At 38.8% G+C, this 25482-nt stretch overlaps 1 protein-coding gene across 7 annotated transcripts in view; it reads right to left on the bottom strand.

Moving 5' to 3' along the window:
• Positions 1 to 25482, bottom strand: part of SLC12A1 (solute carrier family 12 member 1) — an 87613-nt gene that overhangs the window by 7260 nt on the left and 54871 nt on the right. For all 7 annotated transcript variants that reach the window (XM_086320764.1, XM_086320757.1, XM_086320759.1 and 4 more), the window contains 7 exons: positions 24971 to 25111; positions 22356 to 22462; positions 18189 to 18271; positions 8185 to 8328; positions 5257 to 5388; positions 4910 to 5021; positions 2677 to 2763 (listed from right to left, as the gene is read on the bottom strand). In XM_086320764.1, the coding sequence (XP_086176890.1) occupies positions 2677 to 2763; positions 4910 to 5021; positions 5257 to 5388; positions 8185 to 8328; positions 18189 to 18271; positions 22356 to 22462; positions 24971 to 25111 (806 nt within the window). The remainder of the gene's footprint in view (positions 1 to 2676; positions 2764 to 4909; positions 5022 to 5256; positions 5389 to 8184; positions 8329 to 18188; positions 18272 to 22355; positions 22463 to 24970; positions 25112 to 25482) is intronic.

Below are 25482 nucleotides of genomic sequence, written 5' to 3'. Positions count from 1 at the left end.
ATTCCTTTCTCCAGGGGATCTTACCTACCCAGGGGTGGAACCTGTGTCTCCTGCATTGCAGATGGATTCTTTACCATCTGAGTCACCAGGGAAGTGGCCATTTGTGAGATTTACTGAATGACCAGTCTCTGTTCTAAAACTTATCTTCAAATACTGGAAAAGGCATCGCCAGCATCAGACATGTGGCTGTTTTATGAAGTAACATGGCATCAGTTACAGCCGAAACTGAAAAGAGAAGGATGGTACTTCTAGCACACCTCTTCTTGGTCACCTTCTGTCTTCACATCAGGATACATTAACTACAGTTATTCTGCTAAGAATGTTCTTTTTCCTTGCATCTTCCTCAACACCTTGATATATCACAGAGAAAATCTCCAGAACTGTGAAAATGAATTAATTTTTTTTTCCTGAGAAAGGGAAATAGATCTCTTCATTGTAGGATGCAGAGCATATGTAATCAACACCAAGTCAGAATGGTGTCTAAAGTCAAACTTAGAGACCAGGACAAAAGTACAAATGCCTTGGTCCTTTGTTTCTTATGACCGTGCATAGAGTTTTCTCCTTGAGAAGAGGAAACCATGGAACAAAGGTCAGGGGTACGAAGATGAAGCGCATCTAGGCTGTGATGGACACTCAAAGAAGGAAGAGGCATGGTTAGAGATGCAGCAACATCCTCCGTGATAGAACAGAAAGGATGGGTATTCAGGTGACCATGGCTGCTGGGCAGAGACTAGTACAAAACAGAGGGAAGGATACAGGGACTTGGGTAGAAAAAATCATATTGATGGGTAAAGAGGCAAAGGATATAGAAACAAATTAATCAGCAAACGCAGACAGTCCTTAGCTGCTGCTAAGACAAATACCAGCAAGAAGAATTCAGTTACAAGAAGCAGGTGACTGACTGATCTGTGGCCAGCATTGAGCCAGGGCTTATAGAGAATCCCAGTTCAGTAGGGGACACTGTGACTACACTCTCGTTGTCGTTCAGTTGCTAAGTCATGTCTGATTCTTTGTGACCCCCATGGACTGCAGCACTTCAGGCTTCCCTGTCCTTCATTATCTCCAGAGTTTGCTCAAACTCATGTTGGTGATGCTGTCTAAGCATCTCATCTTCTGTTGCCCCCTTCTCCTCAACTATGCTCTAGACAACAGTAAACGGTCCCGTATTGGCAGAGAGCTGGCAGGCTGTGGTCTGGTGCTAAGTGGCACATACTGGGGAATCATTGTACCTGCTGTGTTATAGAAGAGAATGTGTTTCCTCCAATTAGAGCTATCAGATGAGCCTGTTTGATCACATTCCTGCAAGTGCCAAGGGGCAATGACTTAGGAGTTAAAATTCTTCAAATGAAATGTGCAAGGCTACCAGAGGTTACTGCATGACAACTTAGTTCATATAAAAATCTTAATTCCATTTACCAAGGAGAATGATAAGTCTGTTCTTAATTTTTCTTAACTTTATAACTGTAGAAATATAGGAATGAAAAGCATTAGTGGTATTTATGATATAAGGAAATATTACATCATAATAATCCAGGTCAGCCCTGTCAATCCTAGCTTTCTTATTTCAGTTAAGACATTTTGTAAAGCTGTTTTAACTGACGCATAGCCTTAGAGGAATCATGAATACCCTCAAATGACATGAGGTTCAAGGTTGCCATTTTGTCAATAAGAATGCATCTTAAATCTGGATAATTTTCAGTTAGTTACTAAGTTCATCTGGGATAACAGTGAATCAGAAGAAGGATAGAGCAAGAAGGTTTGAGGAATGTGGAGTTGCAACTCATCAAGAACTACAGGAGGAAGGAGAAATGGTGATCAACAGGAATGAGAAGAGGTCTGAGTCTAGCAAGGACCTATGCCATACTGAGACCTTTGTATCTCCTGTTTCCACCCTTGGGGAACCATGCCACACCAAATCAAATGTACTAAACTGCATACAGATGCAACACTAAACATGATTTTGAACTGTAAACAATTGAAAATATTTTATAATTGTGAAGTCATTGCTCTAAATATTTTAATTTATGATCTGTTGTAATTTCCAGACAATCTTCTTATACCTCTGGGAACTCCTGTGAAGATCTAACCTACAAATTGTTTTCAAATACCATGGACTTCACAAATTTAAAAATTAATGAGGTTAAAGTGATGCTGTTTTGAAGGCATTTAAACAATTATTTCAATTTTTTTTTCATTTTAAAATTTTGGAACCAATACCTTTCCTTGCCAGGCTTCAGATAGTTTTAGAAATCCCCTTTGGAAAAAAAAAAAAAAAAGAAATCCCCTTTGGGGGCTCTCATAGGCTTCCCATTCAGAATGCCCCACCAGTAACTTTAAATAATGTAAACTTACCCTGACTGCTCAGGTCAGAATTTTCTGAGCCTATGCTTCCTGCTACTGTTACCACCATAGAAAGCATAACGCGAAAGGCAATTCTAAAATGCTAACTAAACGATGTTTCCGCAGTTGTTCTTCTCAAGCTCATCTTCACCTTAAAAACTTTTCCTTCCGTTAGAACCTGATAGCTCTGTGTCATGATTATTTAAAATCCCCTTTTATGTCATCCTATCAGGAAGTCACAGCAGTAAACCCGTAACATTTTAACCTTCTAATAATCAACACAAAAGAGGGGAGAGTTTACCATGGATAAACTGCATCTGGTTAAATATTCCATACCTTTCTTTGTTTGGCTTAACGTTGATGTCACCAATGACATGGATGTCTGCAAATTTTATCCTAAATTTGCTCAGAAGGGAAGCCATTCTGAAAATACAAGACAGAAATGCCTCATCATTGAATATTTAACTATTTTCAATCAAAGAGTTTTGTGTTTAAGACATCAAAAGCAATCATGTCTTATTTCAGCTTAGCTTTTGGACAAAGGCTTTGGTTAGTATTTGATTTCCACTGTAGCACTTGATGAATATGGATAAATGTGGACCAGATTATTCTACCAAAGGCAAAGAGAAATTTCTGTAGGTGCAGTCACTGGAAACAGCAAACCCAGCTCTGCATTCATGTTTCAGGGAAAAGGTTGTGGCACTGTCCACTCTTCCTTATCATTTGGGAAAAAGAGAACAAGTCTCAATACTTATTGATGATTGCTGATAATGTTTATAGAGTTACTGACAATCTACTGACAAACCAATAATTATTATATATTATATCATTGTAGATTAAAAGTTTTTCCCGCTAGCAACTGAACATTTTGATATAATTTCAAAGTTACAAAACATTATAAGAATAGTGTAAAGAAAGCTCAGATTCACCAGTTGTTTATGTTTTGCCCCATTTGATTTGTCATTCTCTTTTTCTCTGTCTACATCTCTCTATATTGTTTTTGCTTGCTGGCTTTCTACGTCCTACTTATCTGCCATTTTAAAGTAAGTTACACGTATCAGTCCCCTTTACCTCTAAGTACTTCAGTGAATATTTCCTAAGAGCAAGGACATTCATTCTCTTTTATAAACAGAGTACAGTTTCTGAAATCAAGAAATTTAACATGGATGCCCTGCTACTATCTTATCCACCAACCTTTTTCAAATTTCATCACTTGTCTCAATAAGGTACAGAGGCTTTAAGAAAATATAAATTATTGTAGACCTCATGTTAGTTTCCATTTTACTATAATTTTCTTTAAGAGGAATTAGATATATATAATAACTTTCTAAGAAGGGGGAGACAATGTGAAAAAATGACTAAGAGCTGAAGAATTGATTCTTTTAAACTGTGGTATTGAAAAAGACTCTTGAGAGTCCCTTGGACTGCAAGGAGATCCAACCAGTCCATTAAAGGAGATCAGTCCTGGGTGTTCTTTGGAAGGACTGATGCTAAAGCTGAAACCCCAATACTTTGGGCACCTGATGTGAAGAGCTGACTCATTGGAAAAGACCCTGATGCCGGGACAGATTAAAGGCAGGAGGAGAAGGGGACGGCAGAGGATGAGATGGTTGGATGGCATCACTCACTTGATGGGCATGAGTTTGAGCAAGCTTTGGGAGTTGGTGTTGGACAGGGAAGCCTGGCACACGGTAGCCCATGGGGTCGCAGAGTCGGACACGACTGAGCGACTGAACTGAACTGAACTGAAGAGCCAGTCATTATTTTGTGATTTCTGGAAGTAGCCATTCCAGGAAGGGCTAGGACTTAGGCATGCCATGAGGGACTACGGGCTGCCAAAAGTCATTCTCTGGATTTCCTCCAGAGATCTTTGGATGCACCACACTCTTGGCATGCTTGTTGCTCTCACAACTAGAGATCAACTCTCCATGACTAAATAAATAAGAAAGGAACAGACTTAGCACCATGGGACTTGGCTTATTTATTTATTTTAATCAGAAGAGTTACCAACAGTCACCCATTTAAACACTTTCAAACTACAAGTGAGAAACTTGGGGAGGACCCAGACAGGTACAGTAACTGTTGCAAAGCCCTGCGTCTTGTCAGTGGCAGAGCTGGGGCTTGGACAGGGTGCCATCTCTGTTCTCTTCTAAGTGTGCGAGGCTAGAGGGACTGCCTCGAATTAACAGGTTTGACTCTCCCAGAAGAAACTGGACAGAATTTGGACACAGATGCCTTCAGGCTCTTCCTTTCTTGGATGCATTTACTAGTCAGAAGAAAATAAACATTATACAAGATAATGATGCTCTCACTGAAGACTTGAGAAGGGCTTCCATGCCAAATGCTTGTTGAAAGCATTTGTGGAAGGGGATAGAAGGACTTGAAGACAATGATTAGAAAAATTACGCAGATAATTTATTGACAGAAGCCAAGCAAGCCTAAGGCCTAGCGTGGTGACTTTTTGTCTTTAAATTTATTGTGCCTCAAAGACGCTTAAAGTTTTTTTAAAATTAAAGCATTCAAGCAACAAACATCAAAAACGCTTCAACACAAGTGATAAATTACTTACGCAATTTTTTCTTCTTCAATGCGATTGATCTTCCCTCCAACATAGATTCTTAATTTACAGTCTTTCCATTTTTTTCTGAGAGTCAAGATATAGGGGATAAGGAGTATTAACCCTGAAAAAAAGAGTAAATTATGACAGAAAGGATGAGCATATCCAATTGAAAGGAAATGAATAGCTTTATATCTGTATTCATTCCCACACTCATAGCTCCTAAATAATTTAAATCTTTAGAGAACACGGAAATGTTATTCTTTAACTGATACCGTTTTCATATACCTTCCCATGCAGTTTGTTAAATTTATCAACAAGAAATTCTGCTCTCTAGTGTATATTCTGGAATTTTTTACCTCCATCATCAAACAACCACCAAACATCAATTGTGCCTTTTCCCTGCTTCTTTTTAAATTGGGTGCTGGCCTCCACCAGTTTCTGGTTGAACTCCCCAACGTGCATTGACTGGATTGTGTTAATGCTGCTATCTGTAACGAAAGAGAAAGTAGTACATCCATTTGTCTTTTGAGGAAAGAAACAAAATAACTTGCCAATAAATCTATTCAGGAAAATAGAAGAAGGATCATGACTTTGTGTTTTTTATACTTATGGGAAAATAGTGAGCCCTATTCTCCACAAAAGAAAATATAAAGGTCAAATCCCACAGTAATTTAGATCACCTTCCATAGTTCAGAGAAATTTGATATTGATCTTATGATTACCGTTTTTATTATAGAGTAGTGAATTTTTTCAGATCCTTAGTAATCTGTCTCAGTGCAGAATTATTATTTAGACATGTAGCAATGCTAAATTATCTGATACAAAACCCTAAATATCCTCATTTTCTTAAATTTCATATATAACTCAGGTTACAATATCAGATGTACTTAAAAGTATTAATAGAACATGTAGTTATTGGTTTTCTAGAGATAACCAAAGAATCAGAAGTATTCCTTCGCTAGACAATATGTTCATTTGAGCACAATTTTGGTACGAATTCCAGAAATGTCTGGATTATAAAGGTTGCTAGGGACCTTGAGCATCTCAACTCTCCATGACCCTTTGGTCCTAACATGGACCTGGCTTACTCTTCTGCTTTCTTTTCCTGGCATCTTGTGAGTCTAAGGTAAAGCCACTTGAGCTATTTGAATCTCTGCGAATGAGATGAAAAAGCCAGGAAATATGGATTAAAATTACCTCTTCTTGAGTTACAGTTAAGGGTGTACATAAAGTACTTAAAAATATTTTAATGCTATTTCCGCCCTAACATGGACACAGTGAAAGTGTACCAGGGAAGTAGGGAAGTGTTTACCAGAACCCTCATTCCTATTCGCCAGTAGGTATTTCTTTGCTACACCCTATGTATTATTTCTCATTTCCACATCTTTGAAAGTTGTGACTTCATTGCTCTATTTCAAAGCGGTAGTGTCAGCATCGTGCTTAGAGCAGAGCTGACAGCCTCGTTAGAGCTTCCTCTCTGATCTAAGAGGGTCTCAGGATGCTTTGTTCTGTCTTTTGCTGTTTCCAAGGTGGAGCTGGTCAGTTCTGAAGCAATTATCTCATATTGTTTCTATCTCAGGACTGCTAAAGGAGGAAGTAAATATCTTTACCAAGTGGACCAAACTCTGCCGCTACTTACAAGCAGATCAGAGCATCCAGAGGACTCCTGTATGAGTGCCTGGAGGCCGAGCTGGTCCTGATCTAGAACTCCAAAGAGTCCTCAACTGACAAAAGCCCAGAGCACTAAAGGGGCCTACTATCAGAGCTGTGCTTGAAAATTTAGGCATTGAAACAAAACATAATTTTGCTTTTCTGAACAATGAGACTTGTTGACTTTCAGAGATGTATGTTTTTGCTAAAAGTATTGTCATGCAGAAATGGGGTTCCAGAATAAATAAGTTCCACTTTCACTAATAAAGACCTTATTACTTCTCTCCTCCCCAACAGCTAGAGAAGAGTATGGGCTATGACTTCTACATTTTCCATTGCTTCTCAGGTTGTACTGTTGCACAGAGCAGATTCAATGGGTAGTTAATTCTTCTCATGACTACATCAAACAATTGAAAAGGAAAGATGATAGTAGTTAGCATCCGGAGGGTCTCATTCTAATATTTATACCTGGAAAGAGACTTGATGTACCTCCAACTTAAGATTCAAACACATCATTTTTCTAGAAAATGTCATTTTAAGGAAGGTAATACCTAGTAGGTTCTCCCCTAGGCAATCAAATATTTCTGGCACCCAAGGGTACCTCTAAGTATTTGAAGGGGAGAAATGTTTGGTTTTCTCATAATGCTATGTAGATATACAAAAATGTTGTATTACAGGTTAAATTTGGTCCTTGGGTCATAGTAGGAAAATAAGAAAACTGAACCAAACCTCTTCCAGAGTAAAGAGATGGCCTCTTTGAAAGATTGGGTCCTATCAACCTAGACCAGCAGCCTGCTAAGTCTCAATTTGGATCTTGCTACTTGACTTGGAGACCTTGCCAAAGAAGTACTATTTCCTGGGCTTTACACCAGTGAAGGACTTCATGAACTACAGGACTATTTGTGCGTGAAAGAAATGAACCTTAACATTCTAATTTTCTACCAGCAGAGGTCGCTATGGACCTCATGAAAAAACTGTTTCTGCAAAGAGAGCAATTTTCAAAAAAAAAATCAGTCATTTGAATCACCTATTTATAAAACTAATAACAAGATCTCATTCTGTGGTCCTCCATTCCTGGGATGTACACTGAACATTCAGAGATAAGTGTACCATCTAGCCAAAATCTGCAGGTAATTAGTGTCTATGAAGTTCCAAGTCCAGCATTCTGGCTTGTGATAAAGATGGTTTTGAAATTAGAATTCTACCTGGATCCCTTTCTTGCCTGTACCAGTCGACTTTCAGTCTCCTGAAATATCTGCAAGGTGTGTGTGTGTATAGATAAACCAGTTTCAGTATTAGGTCATGAATTTCTATCCCCTTTACATCTTAACTTAGAACTTTTTTTTTTTTTTTGCTTCTTATGGCATTCAATCTGCTTACCCACTATATATCTTAGAAACTAAATATTATTTTAAAACAGAGAGTTTTTTACGGTAAGATGTTACAAAGGGGTGAATGTTGTTAATAAGTGACAATAGCTTCTACCTTTTAGCCATACTGTCTTCTCTAAGGAAATGTCTTTTAGTCCTTACCTACACACAATGCCTCCAGTATCTTAGATATTGACTACTGACCCCTGAAGATTCATTTTGGCTCATTTTGTAACTTTTCTTGTAAATCTTAAAAGCACTTACCTTTCTTAGGAGTTGGCTTAGTAATGTTCAGCTTGCCAGCTTTTTTAAACAAGCCTCGGATGCCTCCATTTCCTTCTTCACTTTCATTGTCTTTGATGGTGGCTTCCAAAGCCAGCCGCTCCTGTTCTAATTTCTCTAATTCCTCTGATGAAAGAAGACAAAAATCACTTACTTAACTCGGGACAACAAAGTTTCCAGAAACGGTCTTATTAATGATTTCAATATTGAAAATGGTGTGACTATGCAATTAAATGATTATTTATGCATAATATGATTTTTCTGAATGGTTTTTTAGAAGTAACACGTATCAATAAATTGTATTCAGAAAGTAACAACTAGCTCAGAAAACTGGCTCTGTTAAGTTATAATACATGAGGACACTGAGTTTTTTATTTGTGAGGGCAAAGGAGGAGGATTATTTAATGCCATCTTTATTTACTACTGGCAAAACAAGATACCAGATCCACTGTATGTAAGATCTTGTACACTGAAAGCTACTGATTTACTGATCTGAGCTACCAGATATTTTACAACTAGGAGTAACAAAATTACAGAAGTATGCTGGGTGTATATCAGACACACAACAGTGCCTCCTGAATTGAAACATGAAACTAGAGAATAAGAATTAAAGAAAGAGAACCAGATCTGATAATAAACTTACAGTGAAAAATATTTACCACCACCAAGTCTTTCCAATAAGTAAAATACTTTCTAGAGTGAGTGACCAAAGCAAAAGAAATAAAAGCTGACATTTCTGTGCACCTGTCAGAGTCCACATTACTAAAAAGGGCCTCATGACACTTGAGTCTGCAATAAGAGTCAAGCTGTATAAAATGTCCTGTCCAGGATTTAGACCCGTTCTCTAAGCTTTGATGTTGGGTCTGGATGCCTTTTGTCTTTCTTGGATTCTGATGGTGACAGAAAGTTCCTAGCTGCTAGGTAATGCATTGCATCCCTTGCTGGCCTCAACCCGCATGGATCAGGGCAGTCATATGACTGCGTTAAAGACTGATGGACATTCTTGCTTACAGTGGTAAGGTAAGAGTCTTGTCAGATCCCTTCATCTTCTTGCCTGCTGAGAACAGAACCTTAGAAAATGAGCTAGGTTTGGAGGAAGAGTAGAAAACCTAGATTCAGTGTTACAAAACACTGGAAGGGCTTCTGTAAATGTCAACCCTTGGAGCCCATTGCCTTTTCTTTCTGGGAAGTGAAGCTATACAAACTCTAGATTTATCAATTATGTACTAACTAAATCTGTCAGGACAGTCACATCCCTAGACGGTGCTGTTATTCAGCTACACAGAATTGTCTGGCCCCTTTCCAGGTCCCTGCGATTAATCTTTTGCCAGTGGCATGAGATTTAAGGTCAAATCATCCATGTGATTTCCCCAAAGCTTCAAAGGTTCTCAAGATCAGCAGCTATAGAAATCTAAGAAATAAGATGAATGGCATTAAAGCTTAGACAAGAGTTGCTTACGCCTGACTTTCGAAAGGTGAACACACGCTGTGTTGCACTGGGGTCCTAACCAATTACAGCTCTGCTGCTGGCTTCATGTGACATTGGGCAAGTCACTTACTTTTCCTACGCCTCTGATTTCCCATCTGTGAAATGGAAAATCATAACCCCTCGCCTTTCCCACTCCCTAGCTTTGCAAAAAGAATAAGCAACAAGCCCTGCATGGTGCTTTGTTGCTCCTTAGAGAACAAAGCAATGAGTACATTTCTATAGGCAGTGGATTTATGCAACTTCTAGAAATGGGCTTAGGCATGCAAAGCATATCAAGGACTTTGAGAAGCCTGGGAGTTATTTTAGAAGTTAATTATTATTGTACTTTCTTCGGGTGCCAGGGTCTATGCTGCATATTATTCATTCCCAAACAACTCTGAGAAAGCTACTATTATTATCCTCATTTTGTAGGTGCAGAAACTGAGGCTCAGAAAGTTTAGGTAATTTGTCTGATGTCACCCAGCAAATCACAGGGTTCCAGTGCAAAGGAGTCTGCTGCTGCTGCTAAGTTGCTTCAGTCATGTCTGACTCTGTGCGACCCCATAGATGGCAGCCCACCAGGCTCCCCCATCCCTGGGATTCTCTAGGCAAGAACACTGGAGTGGGTTGCCATTTCCTTCTCCAATGCATGAAAGTGAAAAGTGAAAGTGAAGTCGCTCAGTCGTGTCCAACTTGTAGCGACCCCATGGACTGCAGCCTACCAGGCTCCTCCATCCCTGGGATTTTCCAGGCAAGAGTACTGGAGTGGGGTGCCATTGTCTTCTCCGCAAAGGAGTCTGCTTGACTCCAAATTCTGCATGCTATGCAATGTGAAGACCTTCTGCTGTTGGCTTCTTGCTATTATTTCAGAGTTGTTTTATTAACCTCCAACTCTTTATCCTTAGATGAACCTAAACACTCAGGTACATGGTGTAATGCCAAGCTAATTCCCCAAAACTCTGGTTTCCTCCAAATTGCCATTTTAAATAGAAGACCCTAAGGATACAGGTACATATGGCAGGCTGCCCCAGAGCAGCAGCTTCACTGTCCTGGGTGATGGGCCCCCAACTGTCGCCCACTCTGTGGGGTATTGCAAGGGGTCGGCTGTAGGGTAACCTATTCTTTGCAGTCATCTGGAAGGCAAGTATTTGCTGAGCTCCTCTAGGGGCAACTGCAAAGTTTGCACTGGAAAGAGGATTCTTTTCCTTTTCTTTTCTTGGCAGGCTCCAGCATACCCTGTGATTAGCCACTAGTTGCCATGTTTTTTTGTCCTCTAATTTGGACAAAGGAAGGGAAAAATAAATTCTCCTTTGTAAAGGGTTCGGCTGGCTAAGTGAACCGGGAGCTGCTCCAATAATGTGCTCGGAAAGTATGTGCAAAGCCCATCCTGGACAGAGCAAACTGCAAAATCCCAGGCCTGCGAGACAAAACCAGAATTTGTGTGAGCGAGTCAGATTCAGCAGTTTCCTCAAAGACAACAGAGACAGAGGTTGACAGAATCCATTCTAAAGGCTAAAGTCTGCCTGCTTGAACATCTTGGACTTTCAGATCCACACAGTGGTCACTCAAAGTGATTTTGCAAACTCTTATTAAAGTTAATTCTTAATTATGCACTTTGTAGGTGATCTAAGGCCTCCTTCTGTGCACTCCCTCCTTTTCTCTTTTCAGTGCTAAGTAGAAGTGACGTTTTGATTATCTTTTCTCCTGCATTATCTATGTGGCCCACCGCTTGCCTCTGTTTGCATGCGAAATCACGAGTAGAGTTTGCCAAAACATTTCTTTCAACTGGAGCACTGGCTAGCTGACTTGTAAAAGTGTGCCTTTAATCACCGGAGAGATAAGGCAAGGGAGTAGGAGTGGATAGATGTGATGATTGCCATAAGGCTGCCTGAAAATTACTCGTTTCATCACCGCTACCATGACCACCACCACAACCATGACATTGTGATACTCAGGATTCACAGTGCTCTTTCCAATAGTGCCTGATTTCATCCCAGCATGAGTACTAGGATGAAAGCAGAGCTAGTAACATTCTCCCCATTCCCCCCTCCCCCATTTTACTGTGATGGAAACTTGGGTTTAGAGAGTTCAAGTGATTTGATCGAGGTTGCACAGCTGGTGACCCCCGTCTTCTGTTTCCAATTCTAGTGTTCATCCCTCTACTGTCCTTCATCAGTAATCTGCTCTGACTTCCAATATCTCCCTGATGAAGCAATACCCAGTCTGCATGTTTTGAAAAAAAAAACCATCCTCAAATTTCTCAGTCAAGAAATTTCTATAACATTTCATATTTTAATAATATTCTTCTTCAAACTTTATTCCACTGACTAAACTATGTGGCATGGAATAGAGTTTTAAGATACGTGTCTATTGTAACCCCACTAATTTGTAAACTCCTGGAGGGTAGCTTATGTCAGATTTCATTTCCACCACTTATTGAGAGTTTACTTTGTGTGAAGTACAATGCCAAACACTGTGCAGCCATCATATCCTTTAATCCAAAACAACAAACCTGTGAGGTAGGTATTACGGTTATTCCCATTAGAGTAACTGAATTTGAATCCAGACCTATCTGATTCCAAAGCCTATGCTTAGGCTTCCCAGACTCCTGCTCAAACATTCTTAGATGTGTTCATGCCTCACTAGTGCCCATCACCGCAATCACTCAAGAATATTTTGCTGAAATAAAAGAACAGGTCAATTCTGTTTCATGTGGTGGAATACATTTGACAAAGTTATCTCTATAAAGGAACAAAAACAAGTGAAGAGCTGTCAGGGGTGGGGTGTGTATAGCGTGTATGCATGGAGGGTGTTGGTATAAAAGACAACGTTTGAAAGAAGGAGAGTTCATGCCTTGTACATAGTTACAAGAAGAGGGGCTGAGAGCAGCTAACAGTACAGATCAGGCTGGCACATGACAGAGGCAGGACATGTGGGATTAACCCTAAGGATGAGAGATGAGGAAAGGGCTCCCTATCCTGGAACTGGCCACCCCCTGGGCACTGGTACGACTAGGAATCTTGCGTACTAGATAGTTTCATATTATATCATATTTACAAAGCCATACTGGTTGGGAGAGAGAGTAAGAGTCTGCATTTCTCTCATGCCAAGATTAAGAGAATCCCTGGGGTTCTAATGATGGGGGAGAAAAGCATAGACTTTCAGGATCTATCCGTTGAGCGAGAGTTTCTGACCAAGGCTTCCTACATACCCCCAAACAGTTCTCACAGGAAGAACAAAGAGTGAAGCCTGAGCTGTAACCTCATGCAAATGCCAAAACCACTTGAACAGTAGTTGGTTTATTTTCAAGTGCTTTATAAATTGATTATATAGTAACCAACTGCAGTGACTATTTTGAAATTCAATTTAGTTGTCAAGATTGCCTCGAATGGTCTATTTCCAGTCTTTTTTTTTTTCCCCTCTTTTAACATGTCTTTTAGAAATAGGCAGGATTCTACAATTGAAATTCAGTCTGAATCTTCAGGATAGAGAGTAGTCAATTACCTGACAACAAAAGAGCGAGCAGGGAAACCCACTGAGGAGTTGCGTACCCTCTGACTTCACAGCATCCTTTTTCTTTATTAATTATTAAATTATGATTCTTTCTTGGTCAATCAACTCAAAGCTGTAAATGCTCACATGAATCAGTGTGCCGTACCCGAGGTGAAGTTTAGCTGAATTGAAGGCAGGAAGCAATCCTGCCGTGGTCGCCTTCCAATCAAGTGATTATTTACTACACTGCCATCTGTCTTTATTTTGCTAAGCCACTCCATCAGACACAGCAGAATCCTCGCGCTCCAAGATGGTCATAAATCGTGCAGTACTTCCACGGAACACTTGACCGCAATATATTGCGAATCACGTCTCATCACCTTATTTCCTACCAGTACAATTTGGACTCTATGTTGTAGTTGGCAACTTGCTAAATACCCCTGGGAAGTGAGCAATATGAAATATTGCATTTTTTTGTGTGTTGTCAGGCAATAAATTAACTTCTTAAGAGAAACTATCAGCCATCAGTATTGGATGAGTTGCTGCAGTATACAAGTTATAATGCTATGAACATCAATCTTATTTACATAAAAAATTATTCTCCTCACATAAGCCTGTGACACAGTATAGAAATAATTGTCATTAGCTGGTAAATTACCTATAAAGTTGATTTCTATTCACTGCTTTATTAACTACACTATATGAGCACTCTGAATTGCTAATATTTCCTTTAAATTATAATCTGTGATGACACCGTGGTGTCGGTGTTGGAAAAGCTATGATGATAATCATTAACATATTGTAATGCAATACTTAAGATTTATCAGGCTCTTATTAAGCCCTGTATTACAGTATAATACAATGAAATGAAAGCTTATTTCTTCCAATTCAAAATCTAATATGAAGGTTGTGGCATAAATTACATAAACTTCAAAACAATGCATAGAAATGTGGGGTGAAGTTAATTTCTATTATTATGCCGCTGTTTTTCTGCAGGTTTATGTATTTGTGTAATGTTGTTTTGGTTTACTCTAGATAATTGGTACTTATAATTATTTTATTAGCATCCTACTGCATTTTTACTTCCTAAGAAGCAAAAATATTTCAAACATCAAAGTTGATATAAATCAGATAATTCCCTTGGGAAATTAAAAGGGGATGCAGTTCACTGCCAGGATTCTTTCAGAAATATACAGAATTTGCTGGCTATATTGCTTTATAGAACTAAATTGACAGGGCATTTTGGCAGATGGAGCAGTGAGGGGTGGGAGCCGCATCACATCTTTTAGCCTGAAGAGATCAACATACAAAGCAAATGTGTAATTTAATACAAATTATAGTTTGCATTCTTATTTTTTAGATGGAAAAACAGGACAACTCAAAAGGCAGGAAAATTAAATTAAAATGTAGAAATTAATAAACCAGGTCTCTTAGTATTAGGTTCTTGTGATTGTCCGCAGCGTCATGTTTATCTTACCATAGTCAAACAGCCCCTACACTGGGTTTTTTAAGGAACAGATAGAAACGGCTTTGTTCCATTCCTATCTCTCAGATTTCACCACTGCTTCTCGTTACGTAAGTCATTGTCCTCTAGTTCTCTTTTAAAAGGTAGAATAGAGGCTTCAAATAGACACAGGTTTGAATCTTAGCTCTACCAATTACTGGTGCTGTGAATTTAGTTAAGCCTCAGTTTTATTAGCTGTAAAATGGGGACAATGATTGTATTTGCCTGATAGGGGAGTTGAGGTGATAACTGTTGTAATACGTGTGAACATGAAGCATAACACATGGCACATAGTAAGTGCTCGGAAGTGTAGCTATTATTGCTATTAATGCATTACATTCTATTAGGAAGGACTATGAATTAATCATGACTACCACATAGAATTAGTATATCTGACCTGAAGATGTAAAAGGTCCATGAAAAAGAAAAGGCTGAAGGCATGAAAGATAACCTTAACACAACAATTTTACATAGAATGGATTCTACTCTGAGTTTTAAAGTTCTTCATGCAGAATTATAGAGTATACATATCAGATAGTGATTCTCCATCTTATAAAAATGCTTGATTTCTAATCTTCTTTCTCCTGCTCCCTTGCAACAAAAGAATTGTTACATCATAAAATTCACCTCATTCACTCATGGTCCCTTCTATTAGGATAAGACAGAGGTGAAATGGCCAAAAAAAAAAAAAAAGACTCTGAACCCATCAGCCACTTGCACTCTCAAATCTCTTGCAGGCTTTTCATTTCTGTGACCCTACCCAGCAAAACCCCGATCCTCTCAACCCCAGAGATCAAATGTCACTAGAGAAAAAGCAGACAACTAGCAAAATTACTCCAGCTTCACAGAGAGAATTAAGAATATTGTGAATGATCTTCCTCAGTTTACCACTCCTGCAAATCCACATAACTCTTCATCAATCCTCGCTTCTTTTACTCCAATTTTAGAAGATGAAGCAGTTTTCTTCTGTCACGCCAACTCTTCCATCCATGACCTTCCTTTGATTCTTCCTGCTCCTCCAGGATCTTATTCCATGGCCATCTCTTTCTTTACCCTCATCTTCACTCTCTCCTACTCTCTAGAACCCATTTCTTTTTTTCACCTAGGAATAAACACTTCTCCTATTCTAAGGTCTAGATAGACCTCCTCAACCTTATTCTTCTCCTTGGCTCCTAACAGTGGGCCATATCCACATTCTCTGCTTCATCATCTCACATTCTCTCCCTAACCCACTGCACTCTGGATCCTGTCAACACTGCTCTACAGACATTGTTCTAAGATTGTCTGTGCCATGTCAATTATATTTCCTTTGCAATTTACTGGTATTTATGCTGATGGTTCACATTCTGAGCACTCTGCTCCCATGACTTCCATGACAAGACAGACTCCTGGTGCCTTTTTGTCTCTGGTCACTCCTGGCTTGGTCTTCCTTTGGGACCTTTGTCTTGTGCCTTGGGGCTCTCAACTCTTACACACTTTTTGCGTTGTATTTTCCAGTGTCACAGTTTCAATTATCATCTTAATTCTGATGTTCCTTGTATTCGTTTGGTAGAGCTGCCATGATATATACCATATATATATGGGCAGAACACAACTGAAATTTATTTTCTCACAGTTCTAGAAAATAACACCAAGGTCAAGGTGTTGGCAGGGTTGGTTCATTCTGTGGCCTCTCTGGTTTGCAGATGGCCATCTTTTCCTTTTGACTTCATGTGATCTTTCCTGTGTGCTTGTCAGTGTCCTAATCTCTTTTCATGAGGACTCCATTCACATGGGATTAGGACCCAACCAGGGACCTCATTTTACCTTACCTATTTGATTAAAGACGCTGTCTCCAAATATAGCCATATTCTGAGGTTAGGACTTACAACATACAAATTCTGGGGGTATATAATTTAACCCAAAACATCTAAATCAACATCTCCAGTTCAGATTTGTTCTTTCAGCCTGGGAGTATCTAACTGCCTATTGGACATTTCCAGTAGGATTTCCCGTAGGACATCTCTTCATTACACCTACTACTCTTCCTCGTGTGGTTCCCATTTCCACTAATAGCACCACCATTCATTGCCAGCCAAGGAATCAAGGAATCTTTTTCCACTTGTCCCTCTCTCACATCCCACACCTCCTATCAAACCCAAAAGTCTGCTTTTTGTACCTCCGAAGTACACTGTCCTTTTCTCTCCATCCCCTGAGAGGGGCTGCTCTAGTCCAGGCTGTCACCTGCTCTGACTTTGATTATGAAAATCTTTTTGATTTATATTTCTGTCTCTGGTCTAGTCCTCTTCAAGTCCACCCTCCATGTAACTGAAAGAGTAGGAGATCTAAGACTCAAATTTCACCATATTACTCCCTCCCTTCAAATCTCTTCGGCGGTTCCTCATTGTCCATAGAATATGGTCCATGCTTTTTAATATGGCAAATGAGCCTTTTGAAATGAGGATCTTTTATCACCAGCCTTATATTTCACTATGATCTGCTTCAGTAATATGAATGTGCTTTCGGTTGTCCATATTCCTCATTCCTCCATAGTCTCATACCTTTGCTAATGCTCTCCTCTTTGCCAAGAATGCTGTTGTTCAAATTCTCATTGTTCTCTCTCCAACCATTGCCAAGTTAGCTCCTACTTGGCCAGAAAGCCTTCCTGGAGTTAAGTGCCCCTTTTCCCTTTTCCATAGTACCCTATTAATATACCTATTATCACACTAACAGTGCACCCATTTCCCTTACAAGGCTATGAATCCTTGTCGATACAGACTCTTAGTAGTCTTAGTCTGCCCAGCGCTGCAGTATACACCATACCTGGCACACAAGAGGTTACCCCCAAATATCCTCCTGTTGTAGTGTCATCTTGTCAGTGGACTCCATTGTGAAGTTCAGCTAAAGAGTGAGTCAAGGGTCAGAGCCCTATCCTAGTGTTTTACTGACTCTTTAGATGTGTCCTTCACTTTACACACAAGAGGGTATATTTATACTCTAAGATTTAACAAGGAGTTTCTGGAATCCTCTACAGGGAAAAAGCAGAATCACTAATCTGAATTAGTGTTTCTGTCCCTGACTTAGATTAGTGATTCACAGCATGATACATTCAGGCTCATTTACATATGAGCTACAAACCAGATCATAGACTCTTAAACAAAATACATGGGTTTCCAAGGAAATAATTAGTCTTCATTTTTTGAAACATCTTGCAAAAATTAATTTGGCAGTTTACTTCACCAAAAGTACTTATTTTTAGTGATACTAGGTTTGTGGTTTTGTGATGAGAAGACTGATAACTGCCCTGAATTATTCTATATTTCTGATGAGCCAGACAAACACCGCTTATGTTAACAATGAGAAAAGCACAGGGAAAGGGTACACAGCTCGTGTCAGAGCAAGAACGCTGTCCTGACAAGAGCTCTGTTGTTAGCAGGTTTTGTCTGTGCTGGGCTCTGCACTATCCCCTCGCACCTAGAATGATGCCAGGCGGGAAGGAGGTGCTCAATGAATATCTTCTTGGTGAATAAAGAAAGTACGTACCTTGCACCTGAAGAACCTGGGAGATGTCAAACCCTTGGCTGATTCTGACTATGACAACACCAATCTCAAAATCAAATGCATCGCTGAAAGTGGAAACAAAACGGTTAGCGATTTAAATGACTCACTTAGCCCTCAAGATTTGGACCCATACTAAACTTCTATGGATTTTAATGTAATTAAACTACAAAAATTTACTTTTGAACATAGCCAAGAGTTGATGCTTTTTCTGCTCGTTTGTTTTCCCTTTATGTCTTTTAAAAATGTATTCTGAGGAAAGGTAACTAACTCTTATTCAAACAATACTATCAACTAGAATTTTAAGATTAGAATTTTGATTATTTAAAATATTTCATTCTTTTCTAATGTAAACAAAGCTATCATTGAACAGACGTTTCAAGGCCACAAAGACCCTTTGAAATTATCAGCCAGACTGCGTACCCATTGAGGGGGAATTCTACAACATTTCTGACAGCAAGTTCCAACTTAAAAATGTCTCCAGTTCCTCTAAGAAACTTTCATTATTGACTTTAGAGAGACCATTTGAAGTAACACCTTTTCAGAGCAACTGTGTCCTGTTGAAGTTAGCTATTGTATCTTCTCTAAACTCAACCCAATGGAATTAGACTATCTAGAAAGGAAAGAAACACTAGCTCTTTTATCTCCATCCTAATAAAATACTTTTTCCCTCCCCTTAAATATCGAGCAGACCAGCTGGTACTTTGAGTTCATTTGAAATATTCTCCTTGGGAGTTCCTTTGTTTAATCTTTTATGGATCTGAAAGCCAAAGAGACTTTTCGTTTGGTCACCCTTTCCCAGAAACTATGGAGATATGCAAAAAAAAGTCTCTTGCCAAAGTAAACCTGAATTTTCAAATAGTAATACAAATAAGTTCAGTATAGTAAGAATATCCATTCAGAATTTGAACCATAAGTGAACTTCACTTAAAATAATAGATCCATTCTAGCAAAATTTCCACAAAGTAATATCCTGATAAATCCTGTTTCTAAGTGTCCTTGATTATAAAAAGTGGACAGTGTGTTCCACAAAAGGTATCTGAATTCTGTGTTAGGCAAAATTATCCAGGACCAGGATACTAGTATAATGACAAAGGTCCTTAAAAGTAAAATTTGGAAGCAGAGGATAAGGTCAGAGCAATGTCGTGGGAGAAGGACTTGACCCATCAAAAGCTGTAAAGATGGAGACAGAGGCTATGAGCAGTGGGAAGCCTCTAGAACCTAGAAAAGGCAAGGCTAGGAATTCTGTCCTAGAACCTCCAGAAGGGAAAACAGCCCAGGGAGTTGGTATAAGACTGTTTTTGTTTTAATCGAAGTATAGTTGATTTACAATGTTGTGTTAGTTTTCAGTGTGTAGCAAAGTGATTCAGTTATATATTGATATTCTTTTCCATTAGAGATCCAACCAGTCCATTCTAAAGGAGATCAGTCCTGGGTGTTCATTGGAGGGACTGATGTTGAAGCTGAAACTCCAATACTTGGCCACCTGATGTGGAGAGCTAAGTCATTTGAAAAGACCCTGATGCTGGGAAAGATTGAGGGCAGGAGGAGAAGGGGACAATAGAGGATGAGATGCCTGGATGGCATCACCGACTTGATGGACATGGGTTTGGGTGGACTCCGGGAGTTGGTGATGGACAGGGAGGCCTGGTGTGCTGTGGTTCATGGGGTCGCAAAGAGTCGGACACGACTGAGCGACTGAACCGAACTGTTAGCTTATTACAGGATATTAAATATAGTTTCCTACGCTATACAGTGGGACCATGTTGTTTATTTTATATATAGTAGTTTGTACCTACTAATACCAAACTCCTAATTCATCTCTCCCCTACCTCCTTTTTCTCTGGTAACCTTAAGTTTATTTTCTAAGTCTGTGAGTCTGTCTGTTTTGTAAATATGTCCATTTGTATCATTTTAGATTCCACAAAAAAGTGATATCATATGGTATTTTTCTTTCTCTTTTGGACAGTCAGACTTTTAACCTACACTTTTGTAAGCTAACACATTTGTGTTGTTTTAAGCCACTAACTTTGAGGTAATTTGTTATGACAGCCCATGAAAACGAATAGAGAGTCTAATTAAAATTAAATCATACTTATGAATATTATGAAATTTAAAATCTTTTACTCAAACAAAATGGTATCAATAAAATACTATACTACTGTAGTGATACCCCTTTAGGTTAATAATAATACTGTGCTTTAAGTCATTAAAAAAACAAAATGAAAAAGTTAGAGAAATACAAAATGGATATCTGACTGTCTTCCTTCTGTATTGACCCCATTTGCTGTGGTAATAAAATCACTTCACTTTATCAAGCCAGCTAAGTTTTATACTAGTACAAATTGATCCACCTTAACACTAACTTTTATTACCAATTATTAATTTGTATAAAAGCCAGGAGTCTCCCCAGCTTAATATTACTGGGTTTGATTATTTTGGTAATTTGAAATTTTAGAATATTTCAGATGGTAGGGGGGGTTGGAAGATGAACTCAGATAATTTTATATACCATTATGGACTCTTTGACTGAAGATTCACATATTTTTTCCTTTTTATTCCACCCCTCTTTGTTCCTAAAGATGAGGATGAAACCTTACTAAAGAATCAGGATAACAGAGTGTGGATCTAGTCCATTTCTAAGAATGTCTGGTCAGCAACTAACTGTGATTTTAAATATATCAAAAAGCTGTTTGCTAAGCCTGGCAAAATTCTGTCCCTGATCACCTGGTTTAGCTCTAACCTACTGACCTTAGAGTACCAGCTGGAGCCAGATAGCAGCACATGGCATCCAGATGTCATATGTTTAGGGAACACAGTTCAGGAGGATGCATTTAATACGTGGGTTCCCCACCTTAGGAGGACTGTTAAACGATTGTTTGATCAGTAATGCATATAATTTCAGAAGATGAAAATTATTTTCTTGTATTTCTTTTTAATAGAACTAATATGGGGATATTTTGTTGTGTTCCCTAAATCTCCCCCAAATAATGGTAAATGTGATGCTCATTCTAGGAGAGGCCGGAAGACAGAGCCTGGTATAAGAAGCACTGGGTATATACCTGCTTTGAAGGGGAAAGGGATTTTTTCCTGTGTATTATGGAATCCTAAGTGCAGTCAGACTTCTTGGCATGTTCTCTACCCTGTGGTATGAAATCAGACAGAGGAAATATTCCACTTTCTGAGCTATTGACACAAAAGATGGCATTAGGCCTAGCTAATATCACCCTCCTTGAGACAAAGCTGGTTAAGTATTTTCAAGCCTGGAAGAGAAGCTCAATTTTCTAGAATTGTCACTGAGGACACCCTGAGTTGTTCTGTATGGATCGTATTTGTCTTCTCTTACTTAAAAGAAGGAACCAAGCCAGGTAAAATTTTGGGTATACATGTGCTTTTGAAGGTTGCATAGCATTGTGTTTGTTAGTTTAAACTTTGAACTTGGTTGGTCTTGGGTCAGAATTCTAGGTCTCTTGTAAAACTTGTCATTTTCTGCCTTTTACTTAATTTTTAATGTCTATGTCTCTACTCATAAAATAGAACAGTAATAGTCCTTACTTCAAAGGCTTCTTGTGAGAATTAAGTGGGATAATTCACGTTAAGGACATTAGCCTTGGTGCCAACTAGTCTTTTAAGGATTAGCATTATTATCCCTATCCCACGACTTTTTCCATTTTTAGATATTAGATGTCACGTGCATTTTAAACTCACTTTTTGCCCATAAACTAACCTTTACCTGTCAGAGGCACCTGCCATGTGGATCCTTGTATCACAAAGGGAGAAGTGAGGCTCGAGGTAAGATCACTGAGTTGAGCACACCAGCCAACCCAAGATTCCAACTGTTTTGAAAAAGCAATTCCTTCCTTACCTAATTGTCCTCTCCTTTTAGTCCTGTAAATAGGTTTTAAGATTGTAACTCTTTATATTTACCTTTTTCTCTGACACTGAATTTCCGCCCCCCCCCACCCCCCACCTCTGATGACACGATTCCCTCAAGTTTTAATACTGGCAGTGTTTTTCCACTTTGCTAAAGAGTTCAGAGTACCAGGGGAACATCATCTTCTTGGGCAATTTATTCTGTACAACAGAGTCAGTTATGTACTGCCCTGGTTAGTGCTTTACAAACAAGAGCGCGTCTTGAAAGCCATCACTTACTGTATGATTCCCACATAGTTTTCAATCTCTGTCAGGGGAGCCTTCCTCCAGTTTTTTTTATATCCAATCACCAGAGTGTTTGGTTTCATTCTTCCTAAGCCCGAGGCCTAAACAGAGGAGATAAACACATGGGCAATTCTTACCAGACCAGGAAGCTACCTCTGCAAATGAAAAATAATGTCCAAAAGAGCACTGAAGTAATGTTCTGAAGATTAGATTACATTTTAGTGCATGTCCTTCATGCCCGTACCCAAGCATAAAATAGAAAGATTAGTTCTAAATCATCTCAGCCATAAATGGATTTTAGATGACAGAAATGTAGCTTTTCTAAATTAGCAGTCATTTGCATTTCTTCTGATACACTCATTAAAATGGTTCAATAATTTAAAATCAAGTGAGGGCTGGCTTAACTGTTGGCATGCGTGTTGTAACTTAGTGGTTCAAAGCTCATTTCCACCTGCTATATCCATAATGTCATTAGCAATAAAATCCATGTTTGGAAAATTCCTATATAGAAGAATCACTGAAACTTCTACTTACATTTTTTATTGAAGAATAACTGAGCTATGTTTCCAGAATCTAATCCTCTTACATGACGGTATCATTAATAGCCATCTTCCATACCAGAAGTTTCATTCCCCCCATTAGATGACAGGATATGGCTTCCAGTTAATTAAATTTAATCGGGCAATATTGCTGAGCACCTATTCATTGCAAAGTGCTATGTTAGGTGCTGTGAGAGAGCAGGGAGACACAGTCTTTGGCCTGAAGGAGTTTAGAGTAAGATTGAGGTGACAGATACATACAAATAATTACATACAAATCATTAATGTGCAAAGGCAGTAAGAAATCACATGGACGTGTAAGGGAAAATTTCCTGAATGGTTTCTTGGGAGAGCTGACATTTGTTTTGGATCTGGCCGTTTGGTTAGATGTTGCCAAGTGAAAGTAAGGGGAGCAGCGGAAGTGAAGGAAGAATATTCTGGGTCATGGGAATAGTGGCACAAGTGACAAAAGTGGGACATTGAAGGGACAGCAGCAAGTGAAAAAAAGATAGGCACTGAGAGAGGGTTCCTGGAATAAGCTTTGCCTCCTCCTCATTTCGTGTGTTGTCCTTGGAAATGTACAGGTAGCAGAACAGCTCCTTAGAGCTGTCATCTGGCCCTTGGCATGGCAGTATGGATGTAGTGTTTTCCATGACTATGATTTGAGGACGTGGCCATTCATATCATAATTTTTTAGATGCAAAGAAGGTTTTATTCAAAATGGTATAGTTGTCAGTGCTTCCTTTAATACTACGCTGTCCTGACCTTTTTGACATGACCTTTCTTATTCTGTTTTTCTCTGAAGAAATTCATGTCAAGTTTTTTTTTTTTTTTTTTGCAATTTCTTCTGGATTAATAGGTGAATTGTTTTACATGCCAGTGTCTTCCCTCTTCATGTTCTTATTCTGTATTTGTTGTCTCATTCCTAGTTGAGATTCTTATTATTTTACTAACCTTCCATGATAATTTTGCATTAAATGTGTAACCTTCCCAACTCATTTAACCCAAGAGCTACTGAAAAATAACTTGCTACTGAAAGGGAAATCAGCATCTTGCAATGACATCTACTTCCAGTTTATCAAATTAGTAACGTGAAAAGAGGCTCATTGGTATTCAGAAGAAGGTAATAGGTTTTTCAGAAATGGTTTCTGTATATGTACAGCTACTTTGTTCTTTGGGGATACTAGAGACAGGAATGCAGCAAAAACTCTTATTCTCCAAAATATTACAATTTAATTCATGTGTTTTCTTTCTGGCCTGTAAACCCATCAGTGTTAACTGGATGCAATCCTGAATTTTGACACTCCTGTAGATGGCAATTCTGAAAGCTAAATATATCATTTAGTATATGTACAATCAGGTTTTTCCAACAATATTGAAGTCCAAATTATTAGAAAGCCAAGCCCTGCACTTTCTGAGGTTCTCCTGGATTGTTTTAGAATTCTCTGGCACTTTAAACTCAGAAAATCAGAACTAGGGAAAGATTCTATGTATTATAAAAGGAGAGGAAAGAATAAGGGAGAAAAGATGGAAGAACTGTGAGCTTTACTGTTAAACCACAGAGATTATTACATTTTATTTAACATTCTGGAAATAATTGAGGAGGAGAGGGAGATTTTATGCCCAGGTCACCAGACATTTATTTAGTCCAGTCTTGCAGCTGCTCTCACACTATTTGCAAAAGAAAAAAGTAAAAGAATGCCTGACTTGAGCCTCGCTATATGCAGTATGAGATGTAAAAATAGTTTGAAGTTTTAATAGGATCTTGAATGTCGTCAACTATCAGAACAAATTTGCATTTCAATAAGTATGAGACAGAATATATGCTGTTGGCCAAAGGCAACCTCATTTTCCATTTCCAGTGTATCACTCATAGTTCCCTGTAATAGAACCTCTCTGCTTCTGTTTTAGCTCTGCCTATCCCCAGGAATTCAAAATGAATTCCTTAACCATCTGTATTGATTTCTGATGCTCATCTGCCTAACTGGACAGTTCCATTTGGGAGCTTCATTACCACGGAGTGCTAATTGTCTTTAGCCTCTGTACTTATTCCCTCAATGCCAGCCTTACCTGAAGGAGACTTCGGACACCATCCCTGAAACAATCTGCTGCCACTGCTGCATAAAACGCCTTGATTTTGTTCTTTATAAGCCAGGCCTGCTTTTTTGCCATGCCACTGTTCATCTCTTTAACACACAGCTTGCGTGGTCCCTGTATGACACAATGAAATATTGGTTAGAAGCCCTGCTATTATACATCGCACTGCTGTTATTTTCTTTTTTTTTTTTTCCCCTTTTCAATGCTTTATTTGATCAACATATTAGAACAAATACATTTTCCTTGAATGATACTAGGTGAATAATTTGAGAATATAATGAAAAGAAATATAAAATCTGGAAAACTTTTCAATGTACAGAATAAAGCTACAATTTTTGCTTGATAATTGAACTGTTACATGTGGGTAACACATGAACTTTTTATTCTCTAAAGGACAAAAATAGCCAGCAATGCCTTGTTGGGTTAAGAAATGGGAAAGAGGGGAAAACACCTCACTAAACAGGCTTCACAGACACTCAACCTTC

The sequence above is a fragment of the Bos grunniens genome, chromosome 10 (assembly GCF_055505025.1).
Source record: "Bos grunniens cultivar Pamir isolate PY7600 chromosome 10, Bosgru_T2T1.0, whole genome shotgun sequence".
In the NCBI taxonomy this organism is placed as follows: Eukaryota; Metazoa; Chordata; class Mammalia; order Artiodactyla; family Bovidae; genus Bos; species Bos grunniens.
This window is presented reverse-complemented; position numbering and strand designations above follow the sequence as displayed.